The sequence below is a fragment of the Mus pahari genome, chromosome 18, assembly GCF_900095145.1.
Source record: "Mus pahari chromosome 18, PAHARI_EIJ_v1.1, whole genome shotgun sequence".
NCBI classification, from domain to species: Eukaryota; Metazoa; Chordata; class Mammalia; order Rodentia; family Muridae; genus Mus; species Mus pahari.
This window is the reverse complement of record NC_034607.1, coordinates 13,166,701-13,181,889: the sequence shown is the minus strand read 5'-3', so window position 1 is coordinate 13,181,889 and position 15,189 is coordinate 13,166,701. Positions and strand designations below refer to the sequence as shown.

Genomic DNA, 15,189 nt, shown 5'->3' with positions numbered 1-15,189 from the left:
GCTTGAACTGTATGTTCTTCTGTCCTTGAGTAGGCATACATCCAGCACTATGTAACTGTGCTCAGTTAAAACAGAAACTGTGCCAGGCAGTGGTGGTGCACGGCGGATTTCTGAGTTCGAGACCAGCCTGGTCTACAGAGTGAGTTCCAGGACAGCCAGGGCTACACAGAGAAACCCTGTCTCGAAAAACCAAAAAAACAAAACAAAACAAAACAAACAAACAAAAAACAGAAACTGTGCCTCCCATCCTGTTCCCTAAAAGGGCCCATCAGAGACTCCGCAGGTCCCGGCTGGCTTGACCACAGCTTAGCTTCATCTGAGGTGTCACACACACGCGCTGTCCTCTTCTGTGATTCCTCCACTTCCAAAGGTAACACCTGAGGTGACTGGATCCCAGAAGAGTCCACGTGCTTCAGGTCACACGACTAGAAAGTACAGCCCAACGCTGAGGTCTGCCGCCATCCCATCCCACCCCACCCCATGGGGAATTCCTGCACATGGCCCCTTCTTTCTTCTCCTCCTAAGACTGCAAGAGGGAGCAGCTGGGCCGAATATACCAGGTGCCAGAACACAGCTGTTCCCTCCTTGTCGCCTCCCCCCCACCCAAGCTGAGCTGGGTGGAGGCTGAGGGGGGTGGGGCACCCTTGTGATGTCCAGTGATGCTGTATCCACCGCAGGCAAAAGCATCCTGAAATTGATTCTGAGCAGTTCTGACTGGTGAGCGCTGCCACTGACCGGTTGGAGCTGGTGAGCGGGAGGGCAAGGAGTTCAGGCTTCAGGTCAGAGTATGCAAAGGGAGGGAGGGAGGGAGGGATTAAAGGAAGTGGGTTCTGGAAAAGGCCCTACTCAGTCCCCACCACCTTCCAGCCCTGGGCTCCGTTCCCATCTGGGCGAACAGTGAGTGTAACTCCTTAGCCGGCTTTCATGCTAGAAGAAAGCTGCACTGTAAAAACTAATCCAGTTGAAAGCTGAGGAGTACAGAGGTATAAGCTGAAAGGGAGGACTCCACACCCCCGCACCCCGCTTTGCCAGGTGAGGTGGGTGCCTGAGGTACAGTCTAGAACCCGGGTTCCCTTTGCAGGTCCAGGTCCTGCCATGCCCGTTCCACTGCTCCCGCTGGTGCTTCGATCGCTGCTGTCCCGCCTGCTGCTGCCCGTTGCCCGCCTGGCCCGGCAGCACCTCCTGCCCTTGCTGCGCCGGCTGGCCCGCCGACTGAGCTCCCAAGACATGAGAGAGGCTCTGCTGAGCTGTCTGCTCTTTGTCCTCAGCCAGCAACAGCCACCGGATTCTGGAGAGGCCTCCAGAGTGGACCACTCCCAGAGGAAGGAGAGATTGGGCCCCCAGAAGTGAGGCCATGCATAGGTCCTGGAAACAGCAACGCCCATCAAAGTACTTTTGGAGCCGGTTAGTCCAGACGTCCGTCCACACGCGCGCGCGCACGCACTCACGCGCACGCACGCACGGACCGCAGACTGCCCAGTGGGCGAAGACAGTCCGGCCTGAGTGCAAGAGGGCTCTGACCTGAACAGTACCCACTCCCCTAGCTCCTAGCAGGCTACAGATTGTGTCGATTGCCCTTCCTCTCTGTAGCTCCCTCTGCCTTCTCTCTGGCCTCCAGGGTGGACCTGCAAATGCAGGTATCAAGGTCAGTTAAGAGATGATGTTTCACTTAGACTCAAGACAATTTAGCTAAGAGGTGGTATTTAAATCCAAACTGTCCCGTCTACCTTAAAATAATAAGACCTTGTTTCCCGTTAAAAACTGAGTACTTTCAAAGCTTGGTACGCAGCCTGTAGTCAATAAATGACGACAGTATGTTGTTGTTATTGGTGGTGGCGGCTCTTTGTTTTTGAGACTTGTATTCTGTATACCAATCTGGCTTTGTACTCCTGAGAATGATCTTGGACTAACTTCTGATCCCCTATGACTTCACTTCAAAGGCGCTGGCATTACAGGCATACACCACATCCTGGCCTAGTCTGGGTGGCACTAGGGATTGAATCCAGAACTGTATGCACGCTAGGCAAAGCGCTCTCTCTACCGGTTGAGCTAATTCCAGGCTCTGTGTTGGATGACTGAGGTGTCTCAGAAAAATCTCACCACCCGGACTCTCGCCTACCTCCGGGTTGGTTATCTGTGGGAAGCTGGAGAAGGGGCAGAGGTGAAGGCATTGACTGGTAAGACATCCTTTGGATAACTTGTTCCATCTGTCCCTCGGTCCTCACAAGCTACAAGTTTGGAATTGCGTAACTTCATTTAGAATGTCCTACTGCGGCCCAGCAATGGCTTAGATCTCTGTTGCAGGGAGGCTAGATGACTGACAGGGCAGGAAAATTGATCCCCGGTGTGCTTTGGAGACATCTCAGCTAGAGGTAGTGGGAGAAAGAAGACTGGCCAGCAGGGCAGTGGGCTGCGAAGTGGGGACATGCATAACCTTTAGGGACGTCTTTTTTATTTATTTTTTTATTTTTTGGTTTTTCGAGATGGGTTTTTTTTTATTGTTTTTTTCTTTTTGGTTTTTGTTTGCATGTTTAGTTTTTGTTTTTGTTTTTTGAGACAGGGTTTCTCTGTGTAGCCCTGGCTGTCCTGGAACTCACTCTGTAGACCAGGCTGGCCTCGAACTCAGAAATCCTGCCTGCCTCTGCCTCCCGAGGCATGTGCCACCACACCCGGCCTTTAGAGACATCTCACTACCCTTGAAGAAATAAATCCCCTCAAAATTTCACTTCTAGGGGCTGAAGAGATGAATCAGCAGTTAAGAGCACTAGCTGTTCTTCAAGAGGACTTGAGTTCAATTTCCAGCATCCTCGTGGCAGCTCACAGCCCCTCTATAAGTCCAGTTTCATACCCGCCTCTGGCCTCGAAGGCCACCAGGCACGACCTGGGGCAGAGACACACACTCAGGCAAAACACCCATATACATAAAAAATATTTTTAAAATGTACTTTCTCACTCCCCAGCTGAGTGAGCACTTTTGTGTACGCATGCGTGGGCGGGCATCGTGTACTACGATTCTCCGAATAATTTGATTATGATTCTCACACAATAGTCCCTCCAGCAGTGACTTCTGCTGTAGATTAAGAAGGGCAAGGGCATAGTAAGAAACACAGGCCCGTATCAGGGGATCCTCAATCAAGTTGGGGATCCCATACAGGTTCCTACAGAAACGTGAGCCTGGGAACGCTTGACATCCGAGCTGAGCTGAGCCCCTCCTCCTCTACCTCCCAGGCCAGGCAGAACTTTTTCCTCCTCCCCGTGACCCAGCTGTTCCTACAGAGTCCTGAGAAACTAGAGCATGGCGACCTGTGGGGACAGATGGATTAAAAGCAGTCCCACCTTTCCTAATAGTCCTTCTCAGCCCCACGGCCCCTCCCACTGGGCCTCCTTCAGGCCACCCGGCGTCCCTGGATCTCCACTCCTCCGCGCGGGGCAGGGCAGGCAGCAGCTGCGGAGCTTGAGGCTAGCGAGCTATCATCCGTGGGGGCTACCCTCGCGCGCCCCGTGCCAGAGACAGGTCAGCACTGGCAGCGACCCCTGCACTCCCAGGTGAGGAGGTCAGGAGATGGTTGGGGTCCCCACGACCTGGGAATTTTCATTCTCCCCTGTCCAGCCCCCCCACCCCCACCCCAGGTCCAGTCTCAGAAGGTGCAATGGGGCGCCCATGGGGACCGAACGGTTCTGATGTCCAACAAGCCCTTTGAAAAGGAGGATTTTGAAAGGAGGATTTGGCTTGTGCAGTACAAATCTGTCGCCTCATGAGGAAGGATATATATATATATATATATATATATATATATATATATATATATATTTATAATTTTTATTTTTTTAATTTATTTATTTTGGAGAGTTTGTTGGCCCACAGTTGGATGGTTGTTTAAACTCTGGGCCACTTAAAATTGTCCCCTGGGTCAGAGGAGACTTACCTGTCAACCATCGGGTTAGGAGAGTCATTGGAGAAATTTGGCTAGAAGCCAGATTTAGACAAAATGAACAAAGTCAGTTCTTCTTGGACCCTGACCTAGTATCCACCCTGTGTACACATCTGTCTTTATTTGAAAATTTGATACTGGGCATAGGGAAGACTCACTCAATTGGTTCAACCCTCTCAGAGCCTATGTATACATATATATATACATATATATATATATATATATATATGTATATACACATATTTTGTATATGTATGTATGTACATATATACATCTTTTTTTCCCAAAGCTGTGATGCCACTTATAATTCTAGGACTGGGAAGGTAAGGGAGAAGACAAATGGTTAGAAATCCTATGTTACAAAACAAGGTGGGCCAGGCCAGGCCAGGCTGGAGGCACAGGCCAGGCTGGTGGCACAGGCCTTTGATTTTAGCCTTCCTAAAGCAGAGGCAGGCAGATCTGTGTGAGCTACAGGCCAGTCTGCTCTGCCTAGAGAAGTCCAGGCCAGCCAGAGCTACAGGGTGAGATCCTGTCTCAGAAAAACAAAACTCGGGGTGGTGAAAAATTGGCTCAGCGGTTAAGAGTGATTACTGTTTTTGAAGAGGACCTGGGTTGGGTGCCAGCACCCACAACAGCCTAGGTCCAGTTCCAAGGAATCCAAAGTCCCCCCACCCCCAGGCCTCCTTGTACACTTGCATCGGTGTGGTGTAAACACACAAATACATAATCTTGAAAAAAAAAAACAAATCAATGTGGACGGTCCCTAACAACTGCAGCCAAAGGTAGTTCTCTGGCTACACACACACACACACACACACACACACTCTCGAGAGAAGGGGAGGAGGGAGAGGGAGAGAGACAGTTTGATCTTATGTTAATATGGAGTCTTTCCACTAATTTATTTTTTTAGCAATGGCATTAGGGCTGAAGAACTACCTCAATGGCTAGAACATACCCCTAGCATGTCCTGTTCCAGGCCTTGAACTTGACCCCAGTGTCCTCAAACAAACGAGAGCAAAACGAAGACCACAAAACCCACATTGCCTTAAAACTCCTCTTCATCGCTGGCTTGTTTTTTGTGTCCCCTTAAATTCAGCACAGTGGGCAAGGGTTTCCCTAGTTCCTTTTCTGCCACAAGGCCACAAAGATTTAATCACTAACAAGAGAGAACTTGAGACATGGCTTGTGACACACACACACAAACACACATACACCCAGCCCGGAGCAAACACTCTTGCAGCCAACACAGATGGCTCTTGCTAACAGCTGAGAGAACAACAGGCCTGGGGAGAGAGAAAGAGAGAGAGAGAGAGAGAGAGAGAGAGAGAGAGAGAGAGAGAGAGAGAGAGAGGGGCAGAAATGGTGGAGTAAGCCACAGTCCCAGCTGGGGTGGGGGACACGTGGACATAAAAGTGAGCATGAGGTCAGGTGGACCAGCCCTCCTGACCCAACCTTAGTGACAGGGACTGGGGAGCCATGCTATGAGGAGGAAGGTAAAAAGAGAGGCCTGGTAGACCTGCCTAAGGATCTGCCAGGCCCAGGCTTGTGTGAGCTGGGTTCCCAGGGCTGTCCAGCAGAGGGCCCTGGCACCAGCAACTGCCTGAGGCTGCCTGGGGTGTGGGTGCTGGCTGGAGCCCATGCAAGGAGCCTGCCAGATGGGCTCTTCTCCAATAATAACAAGCCTGGCTGTGGCCATCTGCATAGACGGCCAGGTCCCAGTGGGTCTGAGGAAAGGAACCAGCCTTTCCCAGTCTGTCTGGGACCCCTCGCTACTTCTTCTGTCCACTTCCAGCTCACTTTGCACACAAGGGCTCCCAGCCTGGCCATGCCTAGTCGATCTCTCCCACAGCTGTGCCAGCTATGGTAACAGGGCCAGACCTGGGAAGGGAAAGAGGCGGTGAGGCAGGAGGGCAACGGAAGAAGGGAGGCGAAGGCAGAGAGAGAGAGACAGACTGGACAAACAGGGCAGGGATCTGGCGTTGTGGACAGACATGAGGCTACTCTTAAGCCATGGGATAGTGCCCAGAAAAATACCACCCAAGCCCGACTTCCTGCCCTCTGTTTGCTTAGTGCTAGTGGGGAGATGTGTCATGTCTGTGGGAGCAGGAAGGCTGGATACGCCCCCGCCAGAGCAGCTTGAGAGGACCCACTGTCCTACAGAATCAGCTACCTCCTAAGGGCTCGGTCGTCCTCGGGGAGACTGAGTGCACCTTTTCCCTATGATGTTAGCACTGGTAATTGTTAATTAGCTCCAATGGGTTCTCTGGAACACAGGTTCCTTAGGGAGGTGGGGTGAGACAGGCAATCTGGGTGGGATGCTCTGCCCCAGGACCCTCCCCAACTTCCGGGTTACATCGGTAGGGAGTTCTACACTGTAAGGGATTCCGATAAGTCCCTCCTCCTTTGTACCCCAGCCCTGGGGGGGGGGGCGGGCAGGGAGGGGAGGGGTAGGAATGGTACGAGGCTCAGCAAGGCTTCTAGCCCCGAGGGTTGTCTTGGGATGGGACAGTGAAATGCCGGCTAGGACAAAGAGATGTGCAGGATACGAGGCCTTTCTTCCTGGCTCCTCTTTCCCCCGGTCTCCAGCTGCGTTTCAGTTTTTCTTAGAGGTCTCAGGGCTAACCCCTTACGCCTTCATAAAAGAGCCTTCAAGGCAACGTTAAGGGAGGTGGGGGTGGGGAGGGGGAAATGCTGTTTCTGTGGTGTGCGAGTCTGAGGGCCGGAGAGAGAGACAACAAAACACCTCCTGCCTGCGTCCCGGTTCCAGGACAATCAAATCCGAGGTATCCCAGAAAGTCTTCATGAAGGGAAAAGGAGGAGTGGAAAGGAAAAAGGATGTATTAGAAGGGTGTGTGTGTGTGTGTGTGTGTGAGGGGGTGGCTAGCAGTAAAACGGTGGAGTGTGAATAATGGCGTGGGCGGGGTTCGGAGAGGGATAACGGAACACCTGAGGTGGAGCGTGGCTGTGGGGGCGTCTGGACCTGGGTGTGCAGAGGGCCTGTGTGTGCAAGAGTCCCGCCGTGGAATGTGTAGGAGTTAGGAGCGCAGGGTCAGCGCGGAAATTAGGGGTATCCAGTGTGGGGCCCGTGCCCCCCTCCCAGACTCGCGTGTCCCGGCGACAGTTGGGCAGGGTCCAAAGACGTGCTCGCCATCGAAGCCAGCAGCCCTGGCGGCCCTAGGCGTAGGGTCTCTGTGGCTGGGAGCCGGTGAACTGTTGAGGGGGCGGCGAGGAGCCCGGGGGCGGGGCTGTCGCCGGGAGGAGGTGGCTCGCACGGGCCCGGGGCGGGCCCAGCAGAGGGCGGGTTTGAAAGCGCTCGGGCGGGCGCGGGAAGCGCTGGCCAAGCGCGCAGATTTCGTCGCCGGAGGTGTCCTTCTCCAGCAGGTGCTCGTAGGGTCCGGGTGGGACATGCTGGGGACTCCGGGGTAGAGAGTGGAGTGTCCGGCTTGCCAGGAGGGAAAAGGAGGCCCGATCTGCCAGCTCCGAGGCCGCGACAGGGACTTTGGGGTGCGGCCCCCACGCGGCGCGTGCGGAGCCGCGCAGCACGTGGCGCGCATGGGCCTGGCTCTGGGTAGGGGGGACTCTCCTTTTGTGGGGACCAGGGCGGAGCTGGGCCCAAGACAGCCTGGCTTCTGGGCCTGGAAGCGACTGTCGCTCTGTTGACTTCCGCAGAGGATCGGCGAGTGGGTAGTTCAGGGTTACAGCTCCTGGGTGAACTAGAGAGAGGGGTTGCGTTGCCTTCTGCCCCGAGGCAGGAGGATGGGGAATGCGGGAATACAAATGGACGTGAAGGGAGCTAGCTGGCCACTTACAGACTAAGCTCCTGTCCCTGGCCTCCCTTTCCTGGGCGAGTCCTCATTTACTCAACGCGGAGAGTAAACGTGTGACAAGATAAGGACGCGTACACCCAGGCTTCCTTTGGATGAAGGCTCGCTCCACCCCTGCACCTTATTACCCCATTCGGGTCCTCTTGCCAAGTCTGAGCCAGTCCCCCCCCTTCTCGGTTAACCCTCCTTCCGTTCTGTTCGTCTTGTCCTGCTTGTGTGAGCTTTGTATACAATGATATATGCGTGGTGGGATGGTTGTGAGGTGTCGTGAATCTGAATCTGAAACTAATGTGCTGTGAGAGAATGACCTGAATCTTGCACTCATTTTAACCCTTTAATTGGAGCACTGTTGCCTTCGTAGAAGCCTACATGAATAGCTGAGGAGCCTTGTTAATTTCGCCTTCCCCACTTGAGAAGGAATCTAGAATGATCGGTACATCGAGTATTGATGCCGTCACCCCGGTTCACCAGCTCTGTGGGCTTTCTCAAGTGATGGAGCCTCTTTAAACCTCAATTGCCCTAACTGTTTAATAGAAACGGACCCCCTACTAGCTTCGGGGCAGCTGGAAGAGGGGCATCTGCAGCTTGCAAGTGAAGATTCTGATGTAGCAGAAACTAGGCTGAGAAACTGAGCTGTATGAGAGGTGTCGGGACCCCAGGACGCAGGAAGGCCTGAGATGGGGTGGGGTGATTGCTTTCAGGGCCTCTCCGTGTTGGCAGGTCAAGGCACGGCTGAAATGATACCAGAGGCCCTCAACTGCCGTCAGATCCCTGCCGGGGACCAAAGCAAAGCCCCTAAGCTGCAAATGGAATGTTTGGATGTGGGCGGGACCCATGGGCTGCCTGTGGCTTTAACTGGTGCCCATAGGAGAGGTGGGGATTTCTGCAAGGAAGAAGTGATGTGTGTGTGTGTGTGTGTGTGTGTGTGTGTACTCGTCCAAGCCTAGGCCACTTTTATGATGGAAGAGTTAGTCTCCCTCTGGCTTGGGGCTACATTCACTTTTGCTGGTGCATGGGAGAGGTGTGGGGTGCGGAGGATCAGCTATGTTTTGATGGGGTCCCTTCCCTACTATCTAATAGAAACCTGAGTCCTCAGGCTCTCCCCAGCCGCAGCAGAACCCTCTTGTCCTAGATAAATAGCAGCCTAGGAGGGCGCCAGGCTGACCCACAGAGACCCTCGGCAAATACTCCTTGAAACCAGCAGCAGGAGCCTTCTGCCTCCTTCTGGACGTGTGTGGCTTTGCTGTCCAGGACTGAGGGAAAGGAAGACCTTTGGCCAGTCTGGGTTTCAACCCACAGCAGACTAGAAAAGCGGCTGTAGGGCCTCAGGGTGACCAGCTGTGACGCTTGTCTGGGTGGGCGGGGCCTGACGTTCTAGCTGCACCTGAGAGCTGACCTGGCTGCCACAGGCTTAGCTCCCCTGCTGAGCCTGCTGCTGCTGCTGCTGCAGTCTTATCTCCCAGCTGCAGGTGGCCCTTTATCTCTCCCAGCTTCCCTGGCAGTTCTAGCTTCTGCAGCTTTCTTAGCCTGTGAGACCCCGCTGAATGGGGGCCCCCCGAGGCCTGAGGGGTTCTCTCCCGATAAGCCTTTGCCAACTTTTCCACTCTGGACCCTCACCTAGGACCCAAACTTCTGCCTGAGCCTGAGCCAGGACCCCCTCCTGGGGAACGCCCAGGTACCTTTGGCTCTCACCGTCCTGCCAACATCGAGTCTACAAATTTGGTGAGTGATAAGACGGGGATCTGGAGCGCCTTGACCTAGACAAAGAAATAGCAGCCTGGGGTGGGGGGGGCGGTGTCCCTGTGGGGGTGTGCCTTGTATATGCTGGTCCTGCTTCCTTATAGGGCTAGCCCACCGCTGCTGTTATCTCCTCTTTGAGAGTGGGGCGCAGGGCGGGATGTTGAGGGTGTGGTTAGATGCTTTAGGAACACGATGCTAGCTTTCCAAATTTCCCTTCAAAGCCACTGTCAGTGCCGGGAAGAGGATAGTTAGTGGCCTTGGACTGAGAAAGGAACTGGGGGGCTGAGGGGGTGGGTGGGAAAGAAAGGAACGTTCTGGGACTGGGGGTCAAGGAAAGGGACTTGCTGTGGAGAAGGCCGTGTCCCTCCCACGATTATGAAATATATTCTTGGAGAACTCAGGAAGCCCCTGGGCAGCGGCTGGAAAGGCGCAGAGGCTGGCTCCAGCAGAGGCTGGAGGGAGTCCCAATTACTCTAGGAAGCAGTCTTCGAAGGCCCTCCCTGCCACAGCCTTGACTGGGTGATGGGGTGGGGGCACCCAGGAGGGAGAGTGCAGGCTCACGGCAGGCCTCAGGAGGCCTGAGTTCCTGCAGGGCTGCTTGCTCTCTCACTCTTTCTCCCCTCTTTTCCCCTCTGCTCTGTCTCCTCCCCTCTGCCTGCTCGGCTCCTCTCTGTGTGTCCACTGTTGTCACTGTCCCTGACCCCTTTTCTCTTCTCTGTCTTTGACTGTCTTTCCCTGCCTCTCAATCATCCGTCCTCCTCCTCTTCCTCCTCCTCCTCCTCTCTTGCTCCCCACCCTTTGGTTTCCAAGCTTATAAACTGCTTCTGCTGCTGGATAAAAATAGCGGTGGCAGCGGCCAGGCTGGCAGCCAGGTGCAGCCCAATCAGGCAGAGAGACGACAGGAAGGGCTTCCTGGGGCCAAAGGCCAGATGGGGCTGAGTTGAGTGGTCCCGGGTCTGCAGAGGCTCGTGGGGTATCTTCGCCTTGCCTGCTCTGTGTCCAGCCCTACCCCCCCCCCCACACACACACCAAGAGTCTGAGAAAGGCCCAGGGCAGTGTGGAAGCAGAGCCAGACAGGGCTCAATATTCCTTTACCCCCAGCAAGAGCCAGAGGGAGGGAGCTGCCAGCCAGGCACGGCCGAGAACACTGGAGCCATGACAACCAGTCACCAGCCTCAGGACAGGTACTGGGTGGCCAAGGGGTGTGGCGGAGGGTGGTTGCAGGGAGGGGGGAGCTGGTCTGGGGATCTGGAGAGTGAGTCTCTAGGGTAAGGGTGGGAGGGAGGGAGGTGCGGTGTTTGGGACCTTGAGGGGACCTCAGGACTAACTGTGTTCCCAGCCTGGTGGTTCTGAGTCAGGTCTGCATGGGGTAGGGTGGAGAACAAGCCTGCCCTGGCTGGGTGCTGGCTAGCGTGCCCGCAGGGCTAGGTGGGCAGCCGGGCCCCTATTGGAGTGTCTCAGTCTTTCCAGTGTTATGCACAGCTAGACAGCAGCTTCCAGCTCCTCCCACCATCACTGTGGGGAGACACTTGGCGGCTTCCCTCATTCCAGAACACATCTGGCAGGACTACCCCTGTCCCTGGGGGTCGCCCTGGGGCCTCGCCCTTGCGTGACCTCAGCCCACGCTGCTCTCTGGCCTGACCCTTCCAGCCTTCTATCTCTGGAGCTTAGTTAAGGTCCGGAATGCGTGCTAGGGTGGGAGAGGAGCTTGAGTCTAGTCCTTCAGAGGGAAGTTTATGAAGCCATGAAACACTCTTTCCAGATGGCCCCTCTGTCCTGTGGGTCTCTGAACCCCTCAAGGCTCCCCTGCCCACCATTTCCCTCTTGTGCCAAAGGCTAGGGAACTAGGCCCATTCTGGCTGGAGAATTAGCTGCATCTTTCTGGGATCATTTCTACACCTTGTAAAGTCTGGTGAGACTACCAGCCTTCTGCGGCCGTTTTCTAAGGGGAAGAATGGTCATTGTGGGTTCCAGCTTCCTGCCGTCTTCCTGCCGTCTTCCCAGGCTACCTGGTGCCCTGGCCTCGCCCCTCAGCCATCTACCCATTTCACTGCTGCCTGGCTCGGCAGCTCTTCTCTGACCTCCTGTCCTTGTATAACCTTCCCTCGGGATTTTACCTTCCATCTGAGCCTTCGAACCAAGCCTTGAGCATCTCGCCCTCAAAGGGAATGGATGAGGGCTTTGAGGCTGTGGCGTGGCCATGGCTTAGACTGGAGGACTTGGTTGCTCTTCTGGCTGTCCCATTTAAGGCTTGCAAGAGGCCTGTTCCACTGAGTTGGGTCTACCTCGCTGCCATCTCTGTGCAGCCTGTAGATGCCCGCTAAGGGGAAGGTATTTTACCAGGCATAGGCAACAGTAATGGGAGGGACCAGGGTCACTAAGCTTACAGGCAAAGACCGTCCGAAGTCATGCTCAGAACCAGATGGCAGCCATAAGCCCTAGTCATTATGCCCGGCCCTAGGTAGTTTGGACTACAAAACTGGTTCTGTCTATCTAGTAAGGGGGGAAAAAAATCTATAGCTCCCTGCTTCTTAGTCCCCACCCCCTACCCCCCAGCCATCTGACCCACTGGGTCTAGAATTGTCTGGGTGTTGTTTTTTGACCTCAGAGTTCTTCAGAGAACTAGAGTTCCTGCTTGGACAGCTTAACTACTTCCAGCTGGTGTGGTGGGGCTGTGGCTCGTGCTCACTGGCTCACTGACTGTGGCTTGTGCTCACTGTCCTTTACCCGCCCACCTTTAACAGAGGTTCCAAAGCCAGCTCTGGATATGTGGGTCACACTGCTTCCTGACTCCCCCGGTTCCCCTGGCCCCCTGAACCTCCTAGGACTTGGGAACAAAGGTTCTGTCTCCCATGTCATTCAGAACTGCCACTGACCCTTTTCCTTCAACCCATCTTACAGCCTGTTCTGTAACCCAGGACCTACACACCCCTCACACCTCTGCAGGAGGATATACACGGCTAGGACGGCTGGGAGGACGGGAAGGAGGGAAGGTGGGCTGACCCATCACTTTGTGGTTTTCCGACGCAGGTATAAGGCAGTATGGCTTATCTTCTTCGTGCTGGGCCTGGGGACACTGCTCCCCTGGAATTTTTTTATGACAGCAACCAAGGTGAGGTTGGAGTAGGGAGGGGGGCAGGCACTAGGCTCCAGAGGACATGTCCCCTAGGCTTTCAAGGCCTGGTTCTGTGCCTCTGAGCACAGAGAGGGACAGAGGTGCCAACACTCAAGCTCTGCAAATCCCACAGTATTTCACAAGCCGCCTGGACGTGTCCCAGAATGTGTCCTCGGACACTGACCAATCATGCGAAAGCACCAAGGCCTTGGCTGACCCCACAGTGTCCTTGCCAGGCCGGAGTTCTCTCAGTGCCATCTTCAACAATGTCATGACCCTGTGTGCCATGCTGCCCTTGCTGGTCTTCACCTGCCTCAACTCGTTTCTGCATCAGCGGTGAGACCCCCCTCCCCCTGCCATGATGTCCAGCCAGCTCCTGCTTCCTCAGCCCCAGGCTGACCCTTCCTGACCCCCCCACCGCCATCCCGCTGCCTCTCCTAGGGTCTCTCAGTCTGTTCGGATCTTGGGCAGCCTGGTGGCGATCCTGCTGGTGTTCCTCGTCACTGCCACCCTGGTGAAGGTGGAGATGGATGCTCTGTCCTTCTTCGTCATCACCATGATCAAGATTGTGCTCATTAATTGTAATTGGGGGATGGGACGGGCAGCCCTGGGCCTGGGTTGAGATCAGGGGTGGGGGCGGTTCAGGTTAAAGCTCCCTGGGAAGCCCTGCCGGCCAGGCCCTGCTGACGAGCTGTCTTTGCTACTCCCCAGCATTTGGTGCCATTTTGCAAGCCAGCCTTTTCGGTCTGGCAGGCGTCCTGCCAGCCAACTACACAGCCCCCATCATGAGTGGCCAGGGCCTGGCTGGCTTCTTCACCTCTGTCGCCATGATCTGTGCCATTGCCAGTGAGTCTGACTGCACGCTCTGCCCTGCTTGCTGGTCGAGGGGAGGCAGGGTAGGTTGATCTGGAAGGGGTGGAGTGTATCTGAGCTTGTGCACTGTCTGCGCCAGGTGGTTCTGAGCTGTCTGAAAGCGCCTTCGGCTACTTCATCACAGCCTGTGCGGTTGTCCTTCTGGCCATCCTGTGCTACCTGGCTCTGCCTCGGACGGTGAGCAAATGGGGGAAGCCGGGGAGGCCTCTCCGGGTTTCAAAGCAGGGGTGTCCTGAAACTAAACCGTGGCAAGCTGGGATACCTGGAGCTGCCTTGACTCTACTTCTCCCGTCTCCCCTTGCTGAACAGGAATTCTATCGCCATTACCTGCAGCTCAACCTTGCGGGGCCTGCAGAGCAGGAGACCAAGTTGGATCTCATAAGTAAGGGTCTTAATTACTAAAGGAAGTCTGGTAGGGCGGTATGATGGGAGGGGGATGGTTGTGGGCATGTCGTGTTAACTGGTAGCTAGGAGCCAAAGGAGGACCCAGTGACCGTGGGTAGGTAGGGAGAGGGTAAAATAGGGATGAGCCGGGGAAGATAGCAGAGACCTTGCAGGGGTCTTGGCGTGTTGCTCGGTTGGTAAGAGTGGGTGCACAAAGGCCTGAGTTTGATTCCTGCGCTGGGCAAGGTGATACACATGTAACCTTAGCGTTTGGGAAGGAGAGGCAGGAGGACTGGATTCAAGGTCATCCTTGGCTATCCCGTAAGTTCAAGGCCAACCTGACCTACATGAAATCTTGAAGAAAGAAGGGAAGCTTGCGTTACCCTGAATGTCTCAGGCATTCGGACAGAGGTCAGTGGTTTCAGAGGGAACAGAGAATAACGAGAGCCTCCTGGGGGAAGGGTCAGCCCCCAGGGGCTCAAGTCAGGGGTTATCAGGGTATAACTGTGGGCCAGCCAGTTAAGGGAGGTGCCCACCTCCAGCACATTCTACCTGTTGTTCTGTCCTCCCCAAAACTTAAAGATCCTTTTACAACCTCTCACCTGACAGGAGAGGAGCCAAAAGGAAGAAGAGAGGAATCTGGGGTGCCAGGCCCCAACTCTCCACCCACCGACAGAAACCAGTCTATCAAAGCCATACTTAAGAGTGTACGTGGGTCCTGGGGTCCTGCCTACCCTTCCTCGACCTCCTTTCTCCTTTTGCTGGGTCTGCCTTATACCACTTCCCTTTCTGACCTAAGACTGGGCTTTCTCCTGTCTTCCTATGAATGCTGTGTGTGTGTGTGTGTGTGTGTGTGTGTGTGTGTGTGTGTGTGTGTGTGTGTCTGTCTGTGTCTGTGTCTGTGTCTGTGTCTGCCTGTGTATGTGTGAGATTTTTTTTTTTCTTCGAGATAGGGTTTCTCTGTGTAGCCCTGGCTGTCCTGGAACTCACTCTGTAGACCAGGCTGGCCTCGAACTCAGAAATCCGCCTGTCTCTGCCTCTTGAGTGCTGGGATTAAAGGCGTGTGCCACCACGCCCGGCCTTCTTTTTCTTTCTTTCTGTTTTTTTTTTTTTTAAAGATTTATTTTATTTATTATATGTAAGTATACTGTAGCTGTCTTCAGACATCCCAGAAGAGGGCATCAAATCTTATTAAGGATGGTTGTGAGCCACCACGTGGTTGCTGGGATTTGAACTCAGGACCTTCAAAAGAGCAGTCAGTGCTCTTAACCACTGAGCCATCTCTCCAGCCCCATGTATGAGATTTTTTTTTAATTTATTT

The 15,189-nt window shown here is 54.5% G+C and overlaps 2 protein-coding genes across 3 annotated transcripts in view; both read left to right on the top strand.

Moving 5' to 3' along the window:
* Window positions 1–924: 924 nt before the first annotated feature.
* Mymx (myomixer, myoblast fusion factor) lies at window positions 925–1,350 on the top strand. The gene is given in 3 exon segments (XM_021218593.1): window positions 925–948; window positions 950–983; window positions 1,082–1,350. Coding segments are annotated over 3 exon segments (327 nt in total).
* Window positions 1,351–7,198: 5,848 nt separating this feature from the next.
* Slc29a1 (solute carrier family 29 member 1 (Augustine blood group)) overlaps window positions 7,199–15,189 on the top strand; it is an 11,451-nt gene continuing 3,460 nt past the window's right edge. Inside the window, exons 1-10 of one of the 2 annotated variants that reach the window (XM_029531500.1) lie at window positions 7,199–7,313; window positions 9,378–9,478; window positions 10,598–10,680; window positions 12,527–12,608; window positions 12,745–12,947; window positions 13,053–13,192; window positions 13,323–13,457; window positions 13,564–13,661; window positions 13,794–13,866; window positions 14,478–14,575. In XM_029531500.1, coding sequence (XP_029387360.1) covers window positions 10,652–10,680; window positions 12,527–12,608; window positions 12,745–12,947; window positions 13,053–13,192; window positions 13,323–13,457; window positions 13,564–13,661; window positions 13,794–13,866; window positions 14,478–14,575 — 858 coding nt within the window. In that variant the 5' untranslated portion in view covers window positions 7,199–7,313; window positions 9,378–9,478; window positions 10,598–10,651. Of the gene's footprint in view, window positions 7,314–9,222; window positions 9,286–9,377; window positions 9,479–10,597; window positions 10,681–12,526; window positions 12,609–12,744; window positions 12,948–13,052; window positions 13,193–13,322; window positions 13,458–13,563; window positions 13,662–13,793; window positions 13,867–14,477; window positions 14,576–15,189 lie in introns of those variants that run through there. The other variant, XM_029531501.1, reaches the window with a different exon arrangement.